Raw genomic sequence first — 16,100 nt, 5'->3', positions numbered from 1 at the left:
AGCTAATGGAAAACTAGATGCACGAGCTTTTTTCCAAACTGAATTCGGACTTGTTTCCGTAATTAAAGCGGATCCTCCAACATTTTTTATCAAATTCTCACATAGAATTCATATTCTGTAAAGGATCATTGTTTGCCAAGTTGTTCGCTAGAAATTGTGGAAATAGGTCTACAATCACAACGCATCGGTATGTAGTACTATAAAGAAAAAAATACTTTTTTTCGATCACCTCACCTTAACATTTTCTTTAATGCCGCCATGCCATACTTTCCACCAATTCTATCTTCTGATCATTCGGATCTCGTTTGGTCTGAACCATCAATAGTCTATGAGAAAAATATCCTACTGATCCGACAAATTGGAAAAGTATAATTATTTTTTTTAACAATCTCTTTCAAATGCATGAATGGCTTAATGTTTTTTAGATTATTTACTATATTTTTATGTGCAATTCTTATATTTTCATCCGATTGATCTCAAACATACTAAATATATTATCTGGTACACATATGTTCTTATCATTTTTTATTAAAAATTTAGCGTACTTGTTATTTTCAGGCTATCAGCTACAGATTAGGAAGTAAAAAAAATTATTTCATTGCCGATTATTGTTCACTAGCAACGCGCTACTCTAGAATGTAATTCAGATTCTGTGTATCCTTAGATAGAGAAACATTCATTAAAATAATATCGGGCAGCGACGAGCATGATCGAGTTATCGTATTAAATTAAAGGCAGTATTATTCGTACTTATTTATTGAAAAAAAAAAATAGGCCTTTTATTCATAAAGTAAGATTCGAGGTTATTTACATTAATTGTATAATTCTGAACAAAGCGCGAATGACGGGTTATCAACTAACTTCTCGTGTTTAACATCGATCGGAGCCGATTAAGTTGGAACACGGTGCGAACGTAATCGCATTTTGCTTTTTGATATTCCATTTAAGAACCAGCACGCGTTTTATTCTTGATAACGGACCTAACGGATTTAGCTGAATCGCTGAATTTATGTTGATAAGACACGTACTACTACGAAGCGTGCATCTCGTATTCGTTCGGGGGTGACACTTTCGTACCGGTCTTCTTTCGCTCGATTTCTAGTTGATATCGTATAAATTGAGGGAATTTCTGACATAGAGAGGATGAATCCTCTCGGAGGAGATGGAAGTGGCGATGGTGACGCTGAACGACGTGGAGGAGGACGCGGTCGAGGTCGGGGACCTTGGACATCAGCCGCACAGGAAATTCCTATGTTAAGAAGACCTCATCATGCTACATCTGGAATCCAAACAACAGGTTGTTAGATTTATTTCAGAAAACAAGTATATCTATTACTCAGGTACAGTATTTGAATACTTAAACACACAGTTAAGTTGATATTAACCAGCAGTTGTGTCAGAGTTGCTATCATAATAGAAAGGTTAACTATTGATGAATATCAATTTTCTGATTGCAGGTTCTACAGAATCAAAAAACACGGAACAAAGCAAGTTAGATAAGTCTTTTGAGGATATTATTCAGAATTCAACATTATCTGTGCACGCGGCTGAATTCATTCCGAAATCTTTTTCCCCTAAGCAATCGGTGAGTTGTTGTTGAATATTGTAGGTTCTTTCGATATCTTGATAATAAAGTACTGGAAATGTATGCGTTATGTATAGCCACAGCAGCAACAGCCATCTTCGATGAGGTTTAAGCATTCGGTTCAGGATAGATTGCAACTGGCACGAGAAATACCTCTTCAAGCACAAAATTATCAGCAGGTAGAACAAGTTCACCAATATGATAACTTATCCGATCGATCGGAATATTTTACAAATGTTCAAGATTACGGGCGTTTTGATGGAGGCTCGGGAGATTACAAAGAAAAACATCACGTATATATATTTCAAAGATGTTACAAGATAAATAAAGATGCTACTAATTATTATTGATACTAATTATTATATGTTTGCAGGATTCTAGCGGAGACGAAGATAATTATTTAATGGAATTCGCTAACGCAACGCAAAGTTTAATGAGCGTTATACACTCGTTGATATTAAATCCAGGACGTTTTGATGTAATAGTACCGCCGCTTATAAATATACTTAGGCCTTATTTAGAATCTCCTAGTCAGCTCGAAGAAATTATAAAAATAATAATTCAGCAGGTACGTGTATATTTTCTATGAATCGTCTTTTTAATTGTAAAGAAAGCTTCTACATTTATCTATTAAATTATTTCTAGTCTATAAACGAGGGTAATTTCCGATACAATGGTGCTCGACTTTGTTGTGCTTTTCTAGATACTAATCTGACACCTGGCCAACAGACAATGTTCAAAGAGACTTTATATATTTTGTAAGTTACCAAGTACACTTGAATTAGCTACTTCAAATATTTAAGGTTTCAGCTTAATAAACATTAAGTGGGCAACAGGTGTAAAAGCGAAACGGACAGTCAGTCCTCTAATTGGCAACAGAAAGAGGAACACACGGAAGACGAGCAAAAGAGATGTCACGGATTAATATTATTCTTAGCTGAACTAGTAGTTCAGATGGAACACACGTCTGCTTTTGGTTTAGGAGATTTGTTAATTAACCTTATTATTACTGTTTTAAAGAGACCAGCGCCAAATTCTGTTAAGAATATCTGCCAAGCCCTTAAAGTATGTAACTTACACTCTTGGATAAATATTTCTACACTGGTTAACAGTCTGATATATAAAGTGTACACGTTATATATTATGTAGTTAGCAGGTCAAACGTTAGAGAAGGATAAAGGGGAAACTCGCAAAGAAATGGAGAACATGATGCGAGCGTTAACAGAACTCGTAACATCCGGTAGAGTGGATTCTCATATTGGACGAATGGTTCATAGCGTTCACGAGTTGCGAAATGGTAACTGGGGACAAACTCCTACGCTCAATTCTTCGATAGTTGAACCGACAGAAACAATAGACCCGAATCAAGTATTGGACGAGCCTGTGTTATACGGCCCTGATGGTAAAGTGTTAACAGCAGAAGAAAATAAATTTCTCGAAGATGTTTCTCATAGCACGATTATTGAGGATCAAGTGTACGTTTATTATACACTTATTTAATCCGTAAGTCAGAGTAGAAAAATATAAAATTAATATTCTTACAGTATATCAGAACACGGTTACGAGGTTGAAAAATGGTTGTCGGAGGACGAGGACGACGTAGATGCGGCGTACGAGGAATTCTTAAAGCATATTCCAAAACAGATTAAAAATCAAACACAAAAATAATTGAAAATGTGACAATAGTTGTTTACTATAAGTTAATCGTAATCGTGTAATTTCACTTCATCTCATAGTTGGGAATTATGAGTATTTTTATTTCTGCATTTCGATAATGTAACACGAAGTGCAAACTAAAATCGAACGTTTGAAGAAGCGATTACTACAGAATGTGTACACAATTTGATATTTTGTAAATTTGTCTCGAGTGAGAGAATTTTAATTTATAAATTCATACGGGAACAACAATAACATCATTTTTCCTTTTTTTTTTCTTTTTTTTTTTTTTTCTTTTTTACTTATGTACCAACTTTTTATCATAAACTTTTCTAATTTAGAAAGAAGTGTTGCAAAGTTTGTTCCTAAAACGTAACGCAATTTATTTGTCTACAAAATTTATTCCTAAGTTATTTAAATTATAATAAATCATGAAAATCATAAGATAAATATTGCTGTTTTCTTTTTTTTTTTTTTTTTAAACAACTCACAACATTTGTCGTTAAGATCTTAAGAGTTGGAATATTTCGAGTTAATCTTTTTCAGGTAAATGTATTATGGATCATTTTATACATGATAGTTCTAATTTAATATACATAGTTTCAAATGTATCATGGCTTACCTCATTGTTGCACACAATTACATATGCTGCGATCATTTTGGCGATGATGATGTGCAGGCTTGCTTGGAACTTACTCAGATCCATTTTTGGTGCGAAAGGTTTCACCGAGCGATTGTCTATCCAGGCGAATACGAAGCTGCAGTATGATTGCTCATGCTTCCTATGTTTTTTTTGTACCAGACTATCTCATAATCATCTTATAAAGTGAAAGTTAATTCAGGGAAATTATCAAGGATTTAGTTTTGGTGATCACAATTTTTGTTTCAATAGTATTTAGTCTATATACAATTAGATTTTTTTAAATAAACATATAAGAAAAGTTTCGAGCACCAATAAAAGTAAGATACATCATTTTTATTGTGATTAAACAACTGCAAAGTGTTTTAATTCAACTCACAGTTATTGATACAGTAAATTATCTTTGTCAAGTGAACTTGAAATACTGTTCTTGTAGAATTTTTTTTCTTGCTTCAGAATAAATAAGTTTCTGATATCATTATTAACATGAACAGAGGATATAATAGTAAACGAAGTAGATGTAGGCGAGGCCCGTCAAAGGATTGTCAGGGGCATGCGTAGGCAAAATTCAGAGTGGGACTGAAGGTTACAAAAGGTGGGGTCTTCCTTGTACCGAAGCTGTAATCTATCTTCGCGTTCGTTGAAAATCCGTTAATCCGTTTGATCTAGTCGTGGAGTTACGGTCTTCCTACAGCTGAGGTAAACTAAATTTTTTAAGTTAATGTCAAATTATACACTAATTGATGTATCTTTATTTTACAGACAATGATGCATTTGCAGACTGCAGTTCTGTTTCTTCTTCCACTTGTAGCAATAGTCAGTGCTGGGTACTATCAGTCAAGGATACTAACGCCTGCGAATACAGGTAAATCATTAATTGTTCACTGATTAATTTATTTCATATTAGTGTTATGAATATTTAAACTCTTTTTTTCAGTAGGTTGTGAAGCTTATACCTGTGGAGTTAATGCAAGATGCACTCACAGCGAAGGAAGAGCAGTTTGTTCATGCATGAATTTGCACATGGGAGATCCTCTTTCTAGATGCGTGCGAGTCGAGTGTTTGAGTAAGTATTTAACAAATATTTTTACGCGTTATAAATGATACATTGAACATTTGTTTTTTAGTCAATGAAGATTGCATTGGAAGCAAGGTTTGCACAAATAATAGATGCATAAATCCTTGTGACGGTTTGTGCGGCGTAAACGCGTTATGCGAGGTGAAGAATCACCTTCCAACGTGTTATTGCCCTCCTGGACATACCGGAGATCCTTTCACCTCGTGTCATATAGCTGACCCTCGTACGTGTAGTTTGCATGTATTCTGAATTCTATTAATGTCATTTTCTTTTCCATATGTAACATGAATCATGATTGAAATTTCAATTGAATTTTTACAGAGGCTGCTTGTAAACCAAGTCCGTGCGGTATAAACACAAAATGCGAGGTAGTGAACGAAATACCAGTCTGTAGTTGTTCGCCAGGTTACAGAGGATCTCCTTTGACCGGATGCCGTCATGAATGCGAAAGCGATAGCGAATGCCCTGGTCACCTTGCTTGCTTGGCTTCCTTTAAATGCGAAAGCCCATGTAAATGCGGTACGAATGCAGAGTGTCAAGTGATTAATCATCAAGCGAAATGTACTTGTCCACATGTAAGTACCAAGCAGAAACGTGAGACATGAACTTTACTCGTTAATCTGATAATTAATAGTTGAACTTTATCTTTAGAACTGGCTGGGAAATCCATACGTATCCTGTCGTCCTGAATGCACCACACATTCTGATTGTCCCAGAAGCAAACCAGCCTGCCTCTACCAAAAATGCTTAAATCCTTGCGAAGGAGTATGCGGAGTAAACGCAGACTGCAATCTGCGTGACATTACTCCTGTTTGTAGTTGTCCTAGACACATGACCGGTAATCCTTTCGTGAGTTGCAGATTATTTGAAGCACGTGAGTAATTTTAGTTACAGATATATTAGGTTTAAATATTGGCACACGTTCAGAGATTTATTAATAATACTAGGAGACTTATGCGAACCGAATCCATGCGGCGTGAACGCGATTTGCACTCCGGGCCACGACAATACCGGAAAGGAGAGACCTGTGTGCACCTGCCCCACCGGTTACATCGGAAATGCACTGACAAGCTGTCAACGAGGAGAATGTCTTACGGATAGCGAGTGCCCTGATAATAAAGCTTGCATCGATTTCACTTGTCGGAATCCATGTACCGGTAAAGAATGTGGCCCTACCGCGGTGTGTACACCTCGGCGTCACATTGCTGTATGCACCTGTCCAGATGGAACACGGGGAGATGCGCTTTATAATTGTAATCCTGTTGAAAGTAGATCTGTTTACAACTATGGCCGAGCATGTAGATATTGTTAGTCATTCTGAAATCATTCCTGTGTTCAAAGTAATCGTAAACATAAGTGATCAGTAATGTGCTTCAATTATTTATGCGCCTAGGGGTTTTGCGGAGTGTACTTTTAAGTGTAATATACATAATTATAAATGCAAAATACATTTAACTTTGAGACTCATAGATTGCAGGGATGTAAGAGATGCAGGGATTGATTTTCATGTATATTATGTTTTTAATTTATTAAAGATCAAACAGTTATTGAATGTATTGTAATAATAATTGTTCAGTCTTGTGCTGCTTTTGACTGATTTGTAAAAAAAACAATAGAATCAAAGAGAGTGAAAATTGGGTCTTTTCAGATGTCAGTTTGAGGTGCGGTAAAACAGGCATGACTGTTTTACCGACTGTGGAAACCCAACCCAACATTGGGGTACCGCGTACCCTAAAAATGACTACCCTTCGGTAACAAAGGCATGTCCAGTCTTCTTGTATCTGTAGTCACTGGTGTAGTAAAAAACGAACACGAAGAAGCGAACGATACGTTGCGAATTTTTTTTTAATGTCGACTACGCAATTGTAAATTTTTATAATACGATCTAAGATATTAATATATCGAGCCTGCCTTCAACAAAGAAGGCTTATTTGTCTTGGGGGCTAGCCCGCTGGGCTCTCTCAGCCCAGAAACATAAAGAGATGTCGATTCGGACGGCAGTCTACCGTTTTGTGCAAAATGGTCGGGCTCTACTGCATTCCATCAGAAATACCCAGTGTTTCTACCATCCAAGGATCTATCACGACAAGATACACGTTGTGCAAGTAGGTGAGTCACGACGTTGAATTTATTCCTTAAACTTCCAGATCCTCGTAATGTCAAAGGACCTTGACTAAACGAGTTACCGAAACAATCGAAAATCTTCGACAATACGGTGAAATTAACCTTCCTCGAATGAAGTTAATAATTTAACTAATCTTTTTATAACCAACCTCGACACTGTCTTGAATGTAAAAATAGTTAAAGTATTTAGATATTCCTGGAATTTAGCATTTTTGTACATGTAGATGGATAAAATTGCCTGTCTTCTGTCAACTTTGATACACGAACGCTAGAGGATGACATAAAACATGAAATCAACTGTAATACAATGAAATATAACATCTGATTGATTTTAATTTTATTACAGGCAAGTCCCAGGGCTACTTGCCCCAGGGTAGCAACAATGTGTCCAGCACTGGAAGACACCTCGGTTATTTGGGAGCTCATGCTCGTCGGATTTTCGTTGATAATATCCTAAAAAGAGTTACAAATAGTTTGGCAGCTGACTTACGCAGACGCGCGGCCAGCAGATTGGCCTTTGGCGATTCGGCTCCTTTCTTTGCTTTGGTTGGTGTGTCATTGGCATCTGGTACCGGAATATTGACAAAGGATGACGAATTGGAAGGAGTCTGTTGGGAAATTCGGGTGAATGAAATGGGTATAATTTGTTTAAATTAATGTTTGTAACAGAAAGATAATGTAACAAATGTATTTACAGGATGCTATATCAAAATTGCAATGGAACACTCCACAAAATGACAAGAATTATGAAACTATCAAGGATGAAGAAAAAGTTATTGCTCTGAAAGATTTTGTGATTGGTCCTGCAATTGCAAAAGGATGCTCTGCTGTTGTCTATGCGACAAGATTCAAGGATGAATCTGCGCTCGACGAAGAAAAAGATGAAATACATATCGACGATAAGACCAAGGACGTAACTGCATTTCCATTGGCATTAAAAATGATGTTTAATTACGACACTGAATCTAACGCGTTGTCTATTCTAAGATCCATGTATCGGGAGACTGTACCCGCTAGGAAACAATTAAAAAACGAAGAACTGGCTGAATGGGAATTGAGAATGGCAGAAAGAAAAAGCAAACTGCCACCACATCCAAACATCGTGGCGATGTATTATGTTTTTACCGATAGAGTACCTGCTTTACCTGGTTCATGGGGAATGTATCCCGATGCTCTGCCTGCCCGTATTAATCCCCAAGGATCTGGAAGAAACATGAGTTTGTTTCTATTAATGAAAAGGTAATTATTACATAAAGAAATCATTTCTTCAGAGAGTATAATGGTTTCTTATTTGTTTTGTTATAGATATGACATTACATTGAGCCAATATTTAGCCGATCATACTGTGAGTGTAAGGGAATCGATACTACTACTAGCTCAGTTGCTCGAAGGTGTGGCTCATTTAAATGCACATGGTATTGCGCATCGGTAAGTGAACACTTTTTATCCAAATAGAATATGATAACATGTATTAAATATCAGATGGTATTATATTTCATGTATACTATATCATTCTTCTGAATAAATCAGAGATTTGAAGACGGACAATATTCTGCTAGACTTATCAGAAGAAACTGATAATTGTCCATCCTTGGTAATCACCGATTTTGGATGTTGTCTGGCTGATAAAAATCACGGACTATACTTACCCTATAACACCCACGATATTGATAAAGGGGGTAATGCCGCGTTAATGGCACCAGAAGTAATAACAGCGGAACCTGGTCCGTTTACCAGCATTAATTACACCAAAGCTGATCTTTGGACAGTAGGGACTCTGGCATATGAAATATTTGGTATGAAAAATCCGTTTCATGGCGACAATGCGCAGCGAATATCTCTGAAGAATCATAATTACAAGGAGAAAGATCTTCCACCTTTACCGAGCCACGTGCCAGCTGTTGTTTCTGCTTTGATAAAAAATCTGTTGTCTAGGAGCTTGTATAAGGTATAACGCATGGTTAAATGCATATTTTTCGTATGATTCCTGTACTCTACACGTGATGGTTGTAATTTCAGAGACTCGATACAGAGACAGCAGCAACGGTGATGCAATTATACTTGTGGGCACCGAATACTTGGTTAAGAATTGAAGGAAAGTTACCGTCGAGTAACGAGGTACGAGTATTTTCATAAAATTTATAAAACATACGTCATGTTACGTTTTTTTCAAACAGGTGATGCAATGGCTGTTATGTTTAACTACAAAAGTACTTTGCGAAGGACGTAATACGATGCAACCTGAAGAAGTATTATGCAACAAAAACATTCAAGGAATCGATTATCATTCTTATCAACGATCTTTATCGACAAGATCGTGTGGAAGGCGCACTATGCCGGAGTATCAATTGATAGCGAGTTTCCTTGGAAGAGTGACGCTTGGTAACATTAGAAATGCCTTAAAATGGATTCAACAGAACGCATAAAATGTTTCGTAGCACGTATAAAGCGTCTTCTGATTATAAGGAAGATTTGAGTAACACGAAGAAAGTATTTATCATCTGCAAATCGAGGAGCGGGCTGTTCTGTGTTATTTTTCGACACAAAGCGTAGATTTTTGAAATATTTTTGTATACCTGATTTTATCGTATGTTATCGCTAATGTTTCTCATTTGCCTTTTTTTTTTCTTAATTATTTATTTTTGATACTTCGAGAAGCACAGAAGAGTCATACTTTCAACTGTATAATACTTGTTGAAAGTTTGATTGTAATTGAATAATGAAAAAAAATTAAATATTATAGATGAAAGTAGAGTTGTACGCATGACTTCTTTTGTGATTCATGTGCCTTATAATACAACGGTACTGAAAAGTATTGTAAAAGGTATTTATTTTGGCAATTTTATTTTATTTTATTTATCTGTGAAATCGACATGATAATTTATTGTTTTATGTTTATAGAGAGCCGTCTTTCGTGTTTAGTAAAGACAGCTTGCTCTATGTTATCAAAAAAATGTTTAAACTAATTCACTGTCCGATACGAGGTGTATTGATATATGATGATAACAATTTTCAAATAAATTCATCTACTTATTACGTTTTTAAGTTTCAAATTTTCAATCAAAAGTATTTCTTTTCTGACTGAAGATTTTTAACACGTCAATTTGTTATGAAACAAGTGTAAATACAATCAATAACACGGGTGTAGGATTGAACACTGTAAAATGTTTAAAAAAAATAAAGCTTGTATGTACATAGTGTTCACATAATTGTAGAAGCAGTCTGTTTAGGTCTGCCACACGTTTGCATCTTCTGCTTCATCGTTTCTAAATCTAGATTGTAATTATTGGCCAAATCATTTAAATACGTTAAATATTCATCGTATGATAAGGCTCTTTTACGAAATTTAAAAAATGCAAGTCCTGTATCAGTAGTGGTTAATGTGATCATGTCAAGTATACGTGCAGATATCAACCATCTGTCGCTCTGTGACAATGGTATAAGGTCTACATTTTGACTAGAAGAAACTGGATCCATCTCGCAGTATGCTACCAAAGTAATAAACGTACGAAATTTAATAGTTTTTTAAATGTAAAGGTATCCTTTTTAATTACTTTGGAATATCTCTTCAAATGAAGCCTCAGGTTCATCCTTTTTTTTCAAGCCAAATTCTTCCATAATTAAATACTTTCCAATAAATTAAATGGAGGTTTCACTTGAAGAACGAATGTTTTAGATATACATACAATATTTGACATGTCTTCTTTTTTTTTTTTTTAGAAGCTACGTTTAACCAAAATTTTGGAAAATTGAATTAAATTGTGGAAATTCGTTTTATCATGAAATTCAATAAGTATCAGTATTCTTCATGCATTGATCCCAATAGAACCAATAGTTCATTAAAGGAACATCCAGATATGAAACTATCCTGTTATTATCAACTCCCAAATCAAAACTTTTTTAAATGTTTCTGTACATCCATTTGTTCTGCAACGAAAAGACTTGATATGAAGGGGAGTGTTATAAGTGAAAAGATCAGGTCAGGACATATAACATTTATTATTATCCAAATTATATTTATTTTGATAAATGAAATTCATTTTCTTTATATATTTACAGGAGACATTTTCAAGACACGGACATTCCAGCTTTATTAATCTTTTTAAAAAAACATCCAGATATTATTCATATTAACTTAGCAAATAACGATATCTCAGACACTGGCTTTATGAATTTGCTTGATCATGTACTTGTAAGATAATAACATAGACAATGTTATTTGGCAACAAATGTATGTTTATAAATTTTTCTTGTATCAGCTATATAAAAGCGTAGAGAACCTAGATCTTCAGAATAATAATATTACTGAGAAGGGAACTAATTATTTATTGGCAAGAGCAGAATATCTAGAAATAAAGTATCTTAATTTGAAAGCAAATAAATTTGGCGTTCAAGTAAGTAATTTCATTATTCTATTGTAATAATTTGTTTCTTTAAGATTTCATTAAATTATTTGTAGGCATCGAAAAATGTGGCAACGTATTTATTAAAAAATAAACATATAGTTGCTTTGAATGTTGCCGAGGTAGACCAGTCTGCCAGCAGTTTAATATATTTTGTAATGGGTTTGAGTTCAGAACAAGAAATTTCTAATAATACTTTAAGAGACTTGGATATCAGTAGACCTAATCCAGGATTCATGTATTACTTTGATTCCGTTCATTTTGCCGATGTTATTGGTCATATGCTCAAAGTAACATTCATTCTTACTTCTTTTTCATCCTTAAATTAACGAAAGGTTCTTTCTAGAACAATACCTGTCTGAGGGCATTGCATCTGCAGAAATACAACTTCAGTTGTCATGATATTGAAAACATGATGTCCAATGCAAAGTACAATAATACATTGTACTTGCTAGATTTGGGCAATAATAATATAGGCGATCACGGAGTTGAACATATTACCAGCTGGTTGATAAAACGACCGGCTTTGAAGACACTCATCTTATGTAGGAATATTATAACGGACCATGGTGCAAGGTATTGCATAAAAAACAATATACTTTTTCTTACATACAAGATATATTACTTTTAGAAGTTTAAGCTTCACCCTTCCATTTTCAAAAATTCTGGTCCTTGATATCTCTTACAATAAAATGACCGATAATGGCATAGTAGATATCTTAAATACCTTGAAGAAGAGTCCTTTGTTGCGACAGTTACGAATATTTGGCAATTGTATAGGCCATCCAGCTGCAAAAGTATTGATTACTTTTATAAGAACCGTGTTAAATACAGTCTACATTTAACAATTTTTTGTAGATCATCAAACGCATGTTGATGTTCCAAGTCCTAGAACAAGAGAACATTGATGTTAGACCATACAGAGTCGATCACAAGTGGTATTTTGCAAGATACGAAGGAAGTAGATGCAAAAAGGAATATCATGATATTCCATATGGTCTCCATTTCAACGCGTCACGACCTCCGACTAAAATAAATCGTCCAAATATGAAATATTATAAATATACATACACAAAAACGACTGAACTTAAAGTGCAACATGTATGTTCACATATCAAAATCTTTTTTCACTTCAATTTATTAAAAATAAATTTTCACTTTCGTTTCAGTCGATTATAACTATCATTTCAAGAATATTAAGCAGACAACATGTTCAAGATTGTAAATGTTGTTATTGTATAAAGTGTGAAGGTAATGTAAATTTCTTCCCTTGTGTTTTTTTATCTTGCTATTGCTGCATTAAATGTTTTAGCTCCACATTTTGATGAGTTGTGCAGAGATGCTAACCATCCAGAAGATTGCACTTGCTGCAAATGCAAAGCAGATAGTGAGATTTCGATAGATAAATCAATCATAGACAGACTCGTACCTGTTATTGATGTTATGAAGAGTATCTCGTATATTTTGAAACGAGTGAATTGTGAAGTTCAAGATAAGATCGTGCGGTGGGTTAATATTAACGAAGACATATTGGAAGAGGACTTGGAAACTATCGCTTGTAACAGAGAAGATGTGAAAACTTCTTCCGAAGACACTGTTTTGTGTAACACCTCTTGGGTGCAGTTGAATATGCCTACTCTGCAAAAATATTTGCAACAAACTTCATCAAAGAATGTACTCATTGTACCTAAAAACTATCTTGTATATTCAAATAGTGCTGATGAAATGTCTTCTCTACAGTATTGTCCAAATAAGAGTATGTAAGTTTCCGGAGAGGTAAGGGCAGCAAATTGTATCTATGGATTCTTTTTAAAGTATTTTTTTATTATAAACCATTTCTAGTTACTTATTTTTATACCAGTACAAACTGAAGGTTTGTAATATAAAAAAATATAAAACAGAACGAACTTATTGTATTTTATATTAATTCTCTAGTTTGTCTTTGACTTCTTCTCAATTTCCTTTGTCTTCTCTTTATTGCTTCTGGCATTTCGACGTCCATCTATCAACATAGCGCGACCGTCATCCTGTTTGGTTTCCACTGTGTTCTCTGGTAACAGTTGGTTGGATTCAATTTGACGAGGTGCCTTATTGCTCTGCATAAGATCATCTGCCTCAGAGAAGGTTGGATTGTTCGATGCGTTATCCTGGTTTCCCAAAGAATCTTCTACGAATTGGTAACCAGCCTGGTGCATTGAATTAGCATCCCGGAAAGTTTGAGGAAAAGCATTGATGGTGACTCCTTTTGTTGCGTACGCATTGTCGACCAGATCCCTACTGGCATAGGAACTAGGGATACCACCTTCCGATCCTTGGACGTACATGTTTTGATAGATTGTTTGTTGGCTGAGCTCTGGACGAACATGAATATGATGAGGGTACTTCACTTTAATGTGATTGTGGGTTCTTGCTTGAGGGCCCACCTTTACGTCCACGTTATCCTGTGAACAATTAACATCGTTAATCAATCATCTTGCTAAGTATGTATATATTTAATGTTTATCACATGATACTTACATTTACTACAACGTGAGAAAACGCATTTGTATCATAGGGCATGATCAATGGAGGCCTTGCATATGTTGAAGAGTACGCGATAGGAAGCATCTTCATTGCCATTGGTTCAATTCCAGACTCACTGAACATAGCTAAATTTTGCTGACAAGAACATGGATTGAGGAAACTGTGCATAGGATTGGTGCAGGGTACCATTGATGGAACTTGAACATAGGTAGCCATTTGTGGCTGTTCAGGTTCAGATACCAACATCAAATGCTCGTGGCAAGTAGGAGCAACTGGTAAGACCGTCAATGTTTCCTGAGGCTCAGGTAGAGGCTCTGGAATTTGCTCGATACGCATAGGTTTCTGTTCTTCGCCGGTTGGCTTAGGTTTAGGCTTTGGCTTTTGAATAGTTTTAATTACTTTTGTCTGAGGAACTGATTGAATGATGTTCACTGCTGGTGCTGGTGCTGGAGCACAAGGTTGTGGAGGAGACTGTACTATCTGAAGGGTATGTATAGGAGGTTGAACCATTTGTTGAGGCATCATTACACTTGCCTGAGGTAAAGTTTGAGCAACAGGTTGAAGGTTTAGAGTTTGGATCGGTTGAGACTGAGTATGCAAAGCCATTGGGATATTCTGAACACCCATTTGATTTTCTTTCCAAGAAACTTGGGCTGGTTGAGATGCTTCTGATCCTATTTGTACGCAGAATGTTGATTTCTTCGATCTATCTTTATCCTCACCAGCTTCCTCGATTTTCAGGTCCGCCTTTTTGGATTCTGCCTTCACATCTTCAGCCAGTGACTTCTTCTCAATGGTCTTAGGAGCTGGACCAGCTTCGATCAGCGCGACACACAGGAATAGACACAAGAAACACGCGTTGAGATGCATGGTTGATAATTGCATCGACTTGAAGACTTCTGAAATTTGACTGACGACTGATCGATTGGATTTCGTTTTTATAGGCATTCCGTGACACAGAAATTCTTTGTGCGAACCCAATTTTGCAACCTGGTGCCTCACGCAATGAAATACACATTGCTGACAATACAAATTTCACAATTGCTATGCAAGTTACGTATATTCTTATATTAATACAAGTATTCCAATAAAAGTTGACAGGAATTTTTTTCTTTTGTAATTGAAATTGTATATAGATTCAATTGTATTGTTTAATCATTAGAAGAGATAAGCTGCTGCGAACTTATTTTCATATTTTGCAATTAATCATATGGTTTATATAAGAGTAGACTTTTGGTGTTTGTCTGCCAAAAAAATTTGCTGCATTGCAGTTTACGACGGATTGGTATGTAATTACAAAATATTGGAGCAACGAACGAATATGTAAACCAGCTTTTTTTTATTTACTTATTCAGCACATACTTTGTATCAAGTTCTTATTATTTTCCATTAAATGTCCAATAAAAAGTTTTCTGAAATCCATGCCTAACGTAATTAGTTTATTGAAGAATATTAATAATTATGTCCTGCAAATATATTTGTAAGTTGTATGAATTAAACAAGGGATACAGTGATTTAGTGGCCTATAAAGAGGGATGCAATCATAAATGTTATTCCCCTTCGATGAGTTTATTTAATAAGCAAAGAAAATAAATAAAGTAAATTAAATAAATTTCGGAAAGAAATTAGTCTTTTGTTGCATTTCGGCATATTATCTTGGGGTGTTAGGGACCCCGAAGCACCGATAACCGCATAACGAAATTATAGTATCCGGGGTATCAAGGACCCCAAAGCTAAAATCGGAACGGTGGCGCCACCTATACGAAAACGGCAGAAACTACTCGCCGATTAGTTTCCGCCGTTTCCGCATAGATGGCGCTGACTATTTATCGACAATTACCGACGCAAGTGGTAATGTCTTTTATTTCCAATTTTAATTAATAGAACAGTGTAATAATCTTCAATCAAGCTGCCACGTGCTGCTTTTTAAATAATTCAGTATATGCAATAGAAATTACAATTTTAATATTTTGTTGTATATTTTCGGTATTAAATTTCGATCGTTGCGCCATCTATACGGAAACGGCGGAAACTAATCGGCAAATAGTTTCCGCCGTTTCCGTATAGATGGCGCTACTATCGAAATTTAAT

General features: G+C 35.4%; 6 protein-coding genes across 16 annotated transcripts; 4 read left to right on the top strand and 2 right to left on the bottom strand.

Moving 5' to 3' along the window:
- Positions 1 to 28: 28 nt before the first annotated feature.
- Positions 29 to 3,727, top strand: LOC117606589 (Poly(A) binding protein interacting protein 1). Of its 6 annotated transcripts, none has more exons than XM_034329248.2 (9): positions 29 to 187; positions 1,139 to 1,297; positions 1,458 to 1,585; positions 1,663 to 1,878; positions 1,959 to 2,153; positions 2,231 to 2,343; positions 2,422 to 2,650; positions 2,735 to 3,060; positions 3,130 to 3,727. In XM_034329248.2, the coding sequence occupies exons 2-9, from the start codon at positions 1,144 to 1,146 to the stop codon at positions 3,251 to 3,253; spliced, it is 1,485 nt and encodes a 494-aa protein (XP_034185139.1). In that variant the 5' UTR covers positions 29 to 187; positions 1,139 to 1,143; the 3' UTR covers positions 3,254 to 3,727. The 6 variants fall into 6 exon arrangements, with proteins under 6 accessions (XP_034185139.1, XP_034185144.1, XP_034185141.1 ...); XM_034329253.2 differs by having other exon boundaries at positions 30 to 187; positions 1,663 to 1,764; XM_034329250.2 differs by lacking the exon at positions 29 to 187 and adding an exon at positions 236 to 366.
- Positions 3,728 to 4,246: 519 nt separating this feature from the next.
- LOC117606593 (uncharacterized) lies at positions 4,247 to 6,574 on the top strand. 2 transcript variants are annotated; one of them, XM_034329262.2, is made up of 7 exons: positions 4,247 to 4,580; positions 4,644 to 4,746; positions 4,822 to 4,947; positions 5,009 to 5,182; positions 5,281 to 5,534; positions 5,611 to 5,833; positions 5,907 to 6,574. In XM_034329262.2, exons 2-7 carry the CDS (start codon positions 4,647 to 4,649, stop codon positions 6,269 to 6,271), a joined length of 1,242 nt encoding a protein of 413 aa, XP_034185153.1. In that variant the 5' UTR covers positions 4,247 to 4,580; positions 4,644 to 4,646; the 3' UTR covers positions 6,272 to 6,574. The 2 variants fall into 2 exon arrangements, with proteins under 2 accessions (XP_034185153.1, XP_034185152.1); XM_034329261.2 differs by having other exon boundaries at positions 4,248 to 4,580; positions 4,819 to 4,947.
- Positions 6,575 to 6,750: 176 nt separating this feature from the next.
- On the top strand, positions 6,751 to 9,731 carry Pink1 (PTEN-induced putative kinase 1). Its single transcript, XM_034329246.2, has 7 exons — positions 6,751 to 7,068; positions 7,430 to 7,707; positions 7,781 to 8,322; positions 8,389 to 8,511; positions 8,614 to 9,031; positions 9,103 to 9,201; positions 9,261 to 9,731. The coding sequence occupies exons 1-7, from the start codon at positions 6,942 to 6,944 to the stop codon at positions 9,507 to 9,509; spliced, it is 1,836 nt and encodes a 611-aa protein (XP_034185137.1). The 5' UTR covers positions 6,751 to 6,941; the 3' UTR covers positions 9,510 to 9,731.
- On the bottom strand, positions 9,646 to 10,777 carry LOC117606609 (tubulin polymerization-promoting protein homolog). The gene is made up of 2 exons (XM_034329302.2): positions 10,638 to 10,777; positions 9,646 to 10,571 (listed from the first exon to the last, which is right to left on the bottom strand). The coding sequence occupies exons 1-2, from the start codon at positions 10,699 to 10,701 to the stop codon at positions 10,285 to 10,287; spliced, it is 351 nt and encodes a 116-aa protein (XP_034185193.1). The 5' UTR covers positions 10,702 to 10,777; the 3' UTR covers positions 9,646 to 10,284.
- Positions 10,450 to 13,639, top strand: LOC117606586 (uncharacterized). Of its 5 annotated transcripts, XM_034329242.2 has the most exons (11): positions 10,484 to 10,620; positions 10,804 to 11,062; positions 11,143 to 11,275; positions 11,343 to 11,477; positions 11,543 to 11,776; positions 11,833 to 12,062; positions 12,118 to 12,283; positions 12,345 to 12,587; positions 12,656 to 12,737; positions 12,799 to 13,262; positions 13,501 to 13,639. In XM_034329242.2, exons 2-10 carry the CDS (start codon positions 10,863 to 10,865, stop codon positions 13,248 to 13,250), a joined length of 1,875 nt encoding a protein of 624 aa, XP_034185133.2. In that variant the 5' UTR covers positions 10,484 to 10,620; positions 10,804 to 10,862; the 3' UTR covers positions 13,251 to 13,262; positions 13,501 to 13,639. The 5 variants fall into 5 exon arrangements, with proteins under 5 accessions (XP_034185129.2, XP_034185133.2, XP_034185128.2 ...); XM_034329238.2 differs by lacking the exon at positions 13,501 to 13,639 and having other exon boundaries at positions 10,450 to 10,588; positions 12,799 to 13,427; XM_034329237.2 differs by lacking the exon at positions 13,501 to 13,639 and having other exon boundaries at positions 12,799 to 13,427.
- LOC117606591 (uncharacterized) lies at positions 13,418 to 14,879 on the bottom strand. The gene is made up of 2 exons (XM_034329259.2): positions 14,004 to 14,879; positions 13,418 to 13,927 (listed from the first exon to the last, which is right to left on the bottom strand). The coding sequence occupies exons 1-2, from the start codon at positions 14,877 to 14,879 to the stop codon at positions 13,418 to 13,420; spliced, it is 1,386 nt and encodes a 461-aa protein (XP_034185150.2).
- Positions 14,880 to 16,100: the final 1,221 nt, after the last annotated feature.

Source organism: Osmia lignaria, chromosome 8 (assembly GCF_051020975.1).
Source record: "Osmia lignaria lignaria isolate PbOS001 chromosome 8, iyOsmLign1, whole genome shotgun sequence".
NCBI lineage: Eukaryota > Metazoa > Arthropoda > Insecta > Hymenoptera > Megachilidae > Osmia > Osmia lignaria.
The sequence above is the reverse complement of the archived record's forward strand: the minus strand, read 5'-3'. Positions and strand labels throughout refer to the sequence as shown.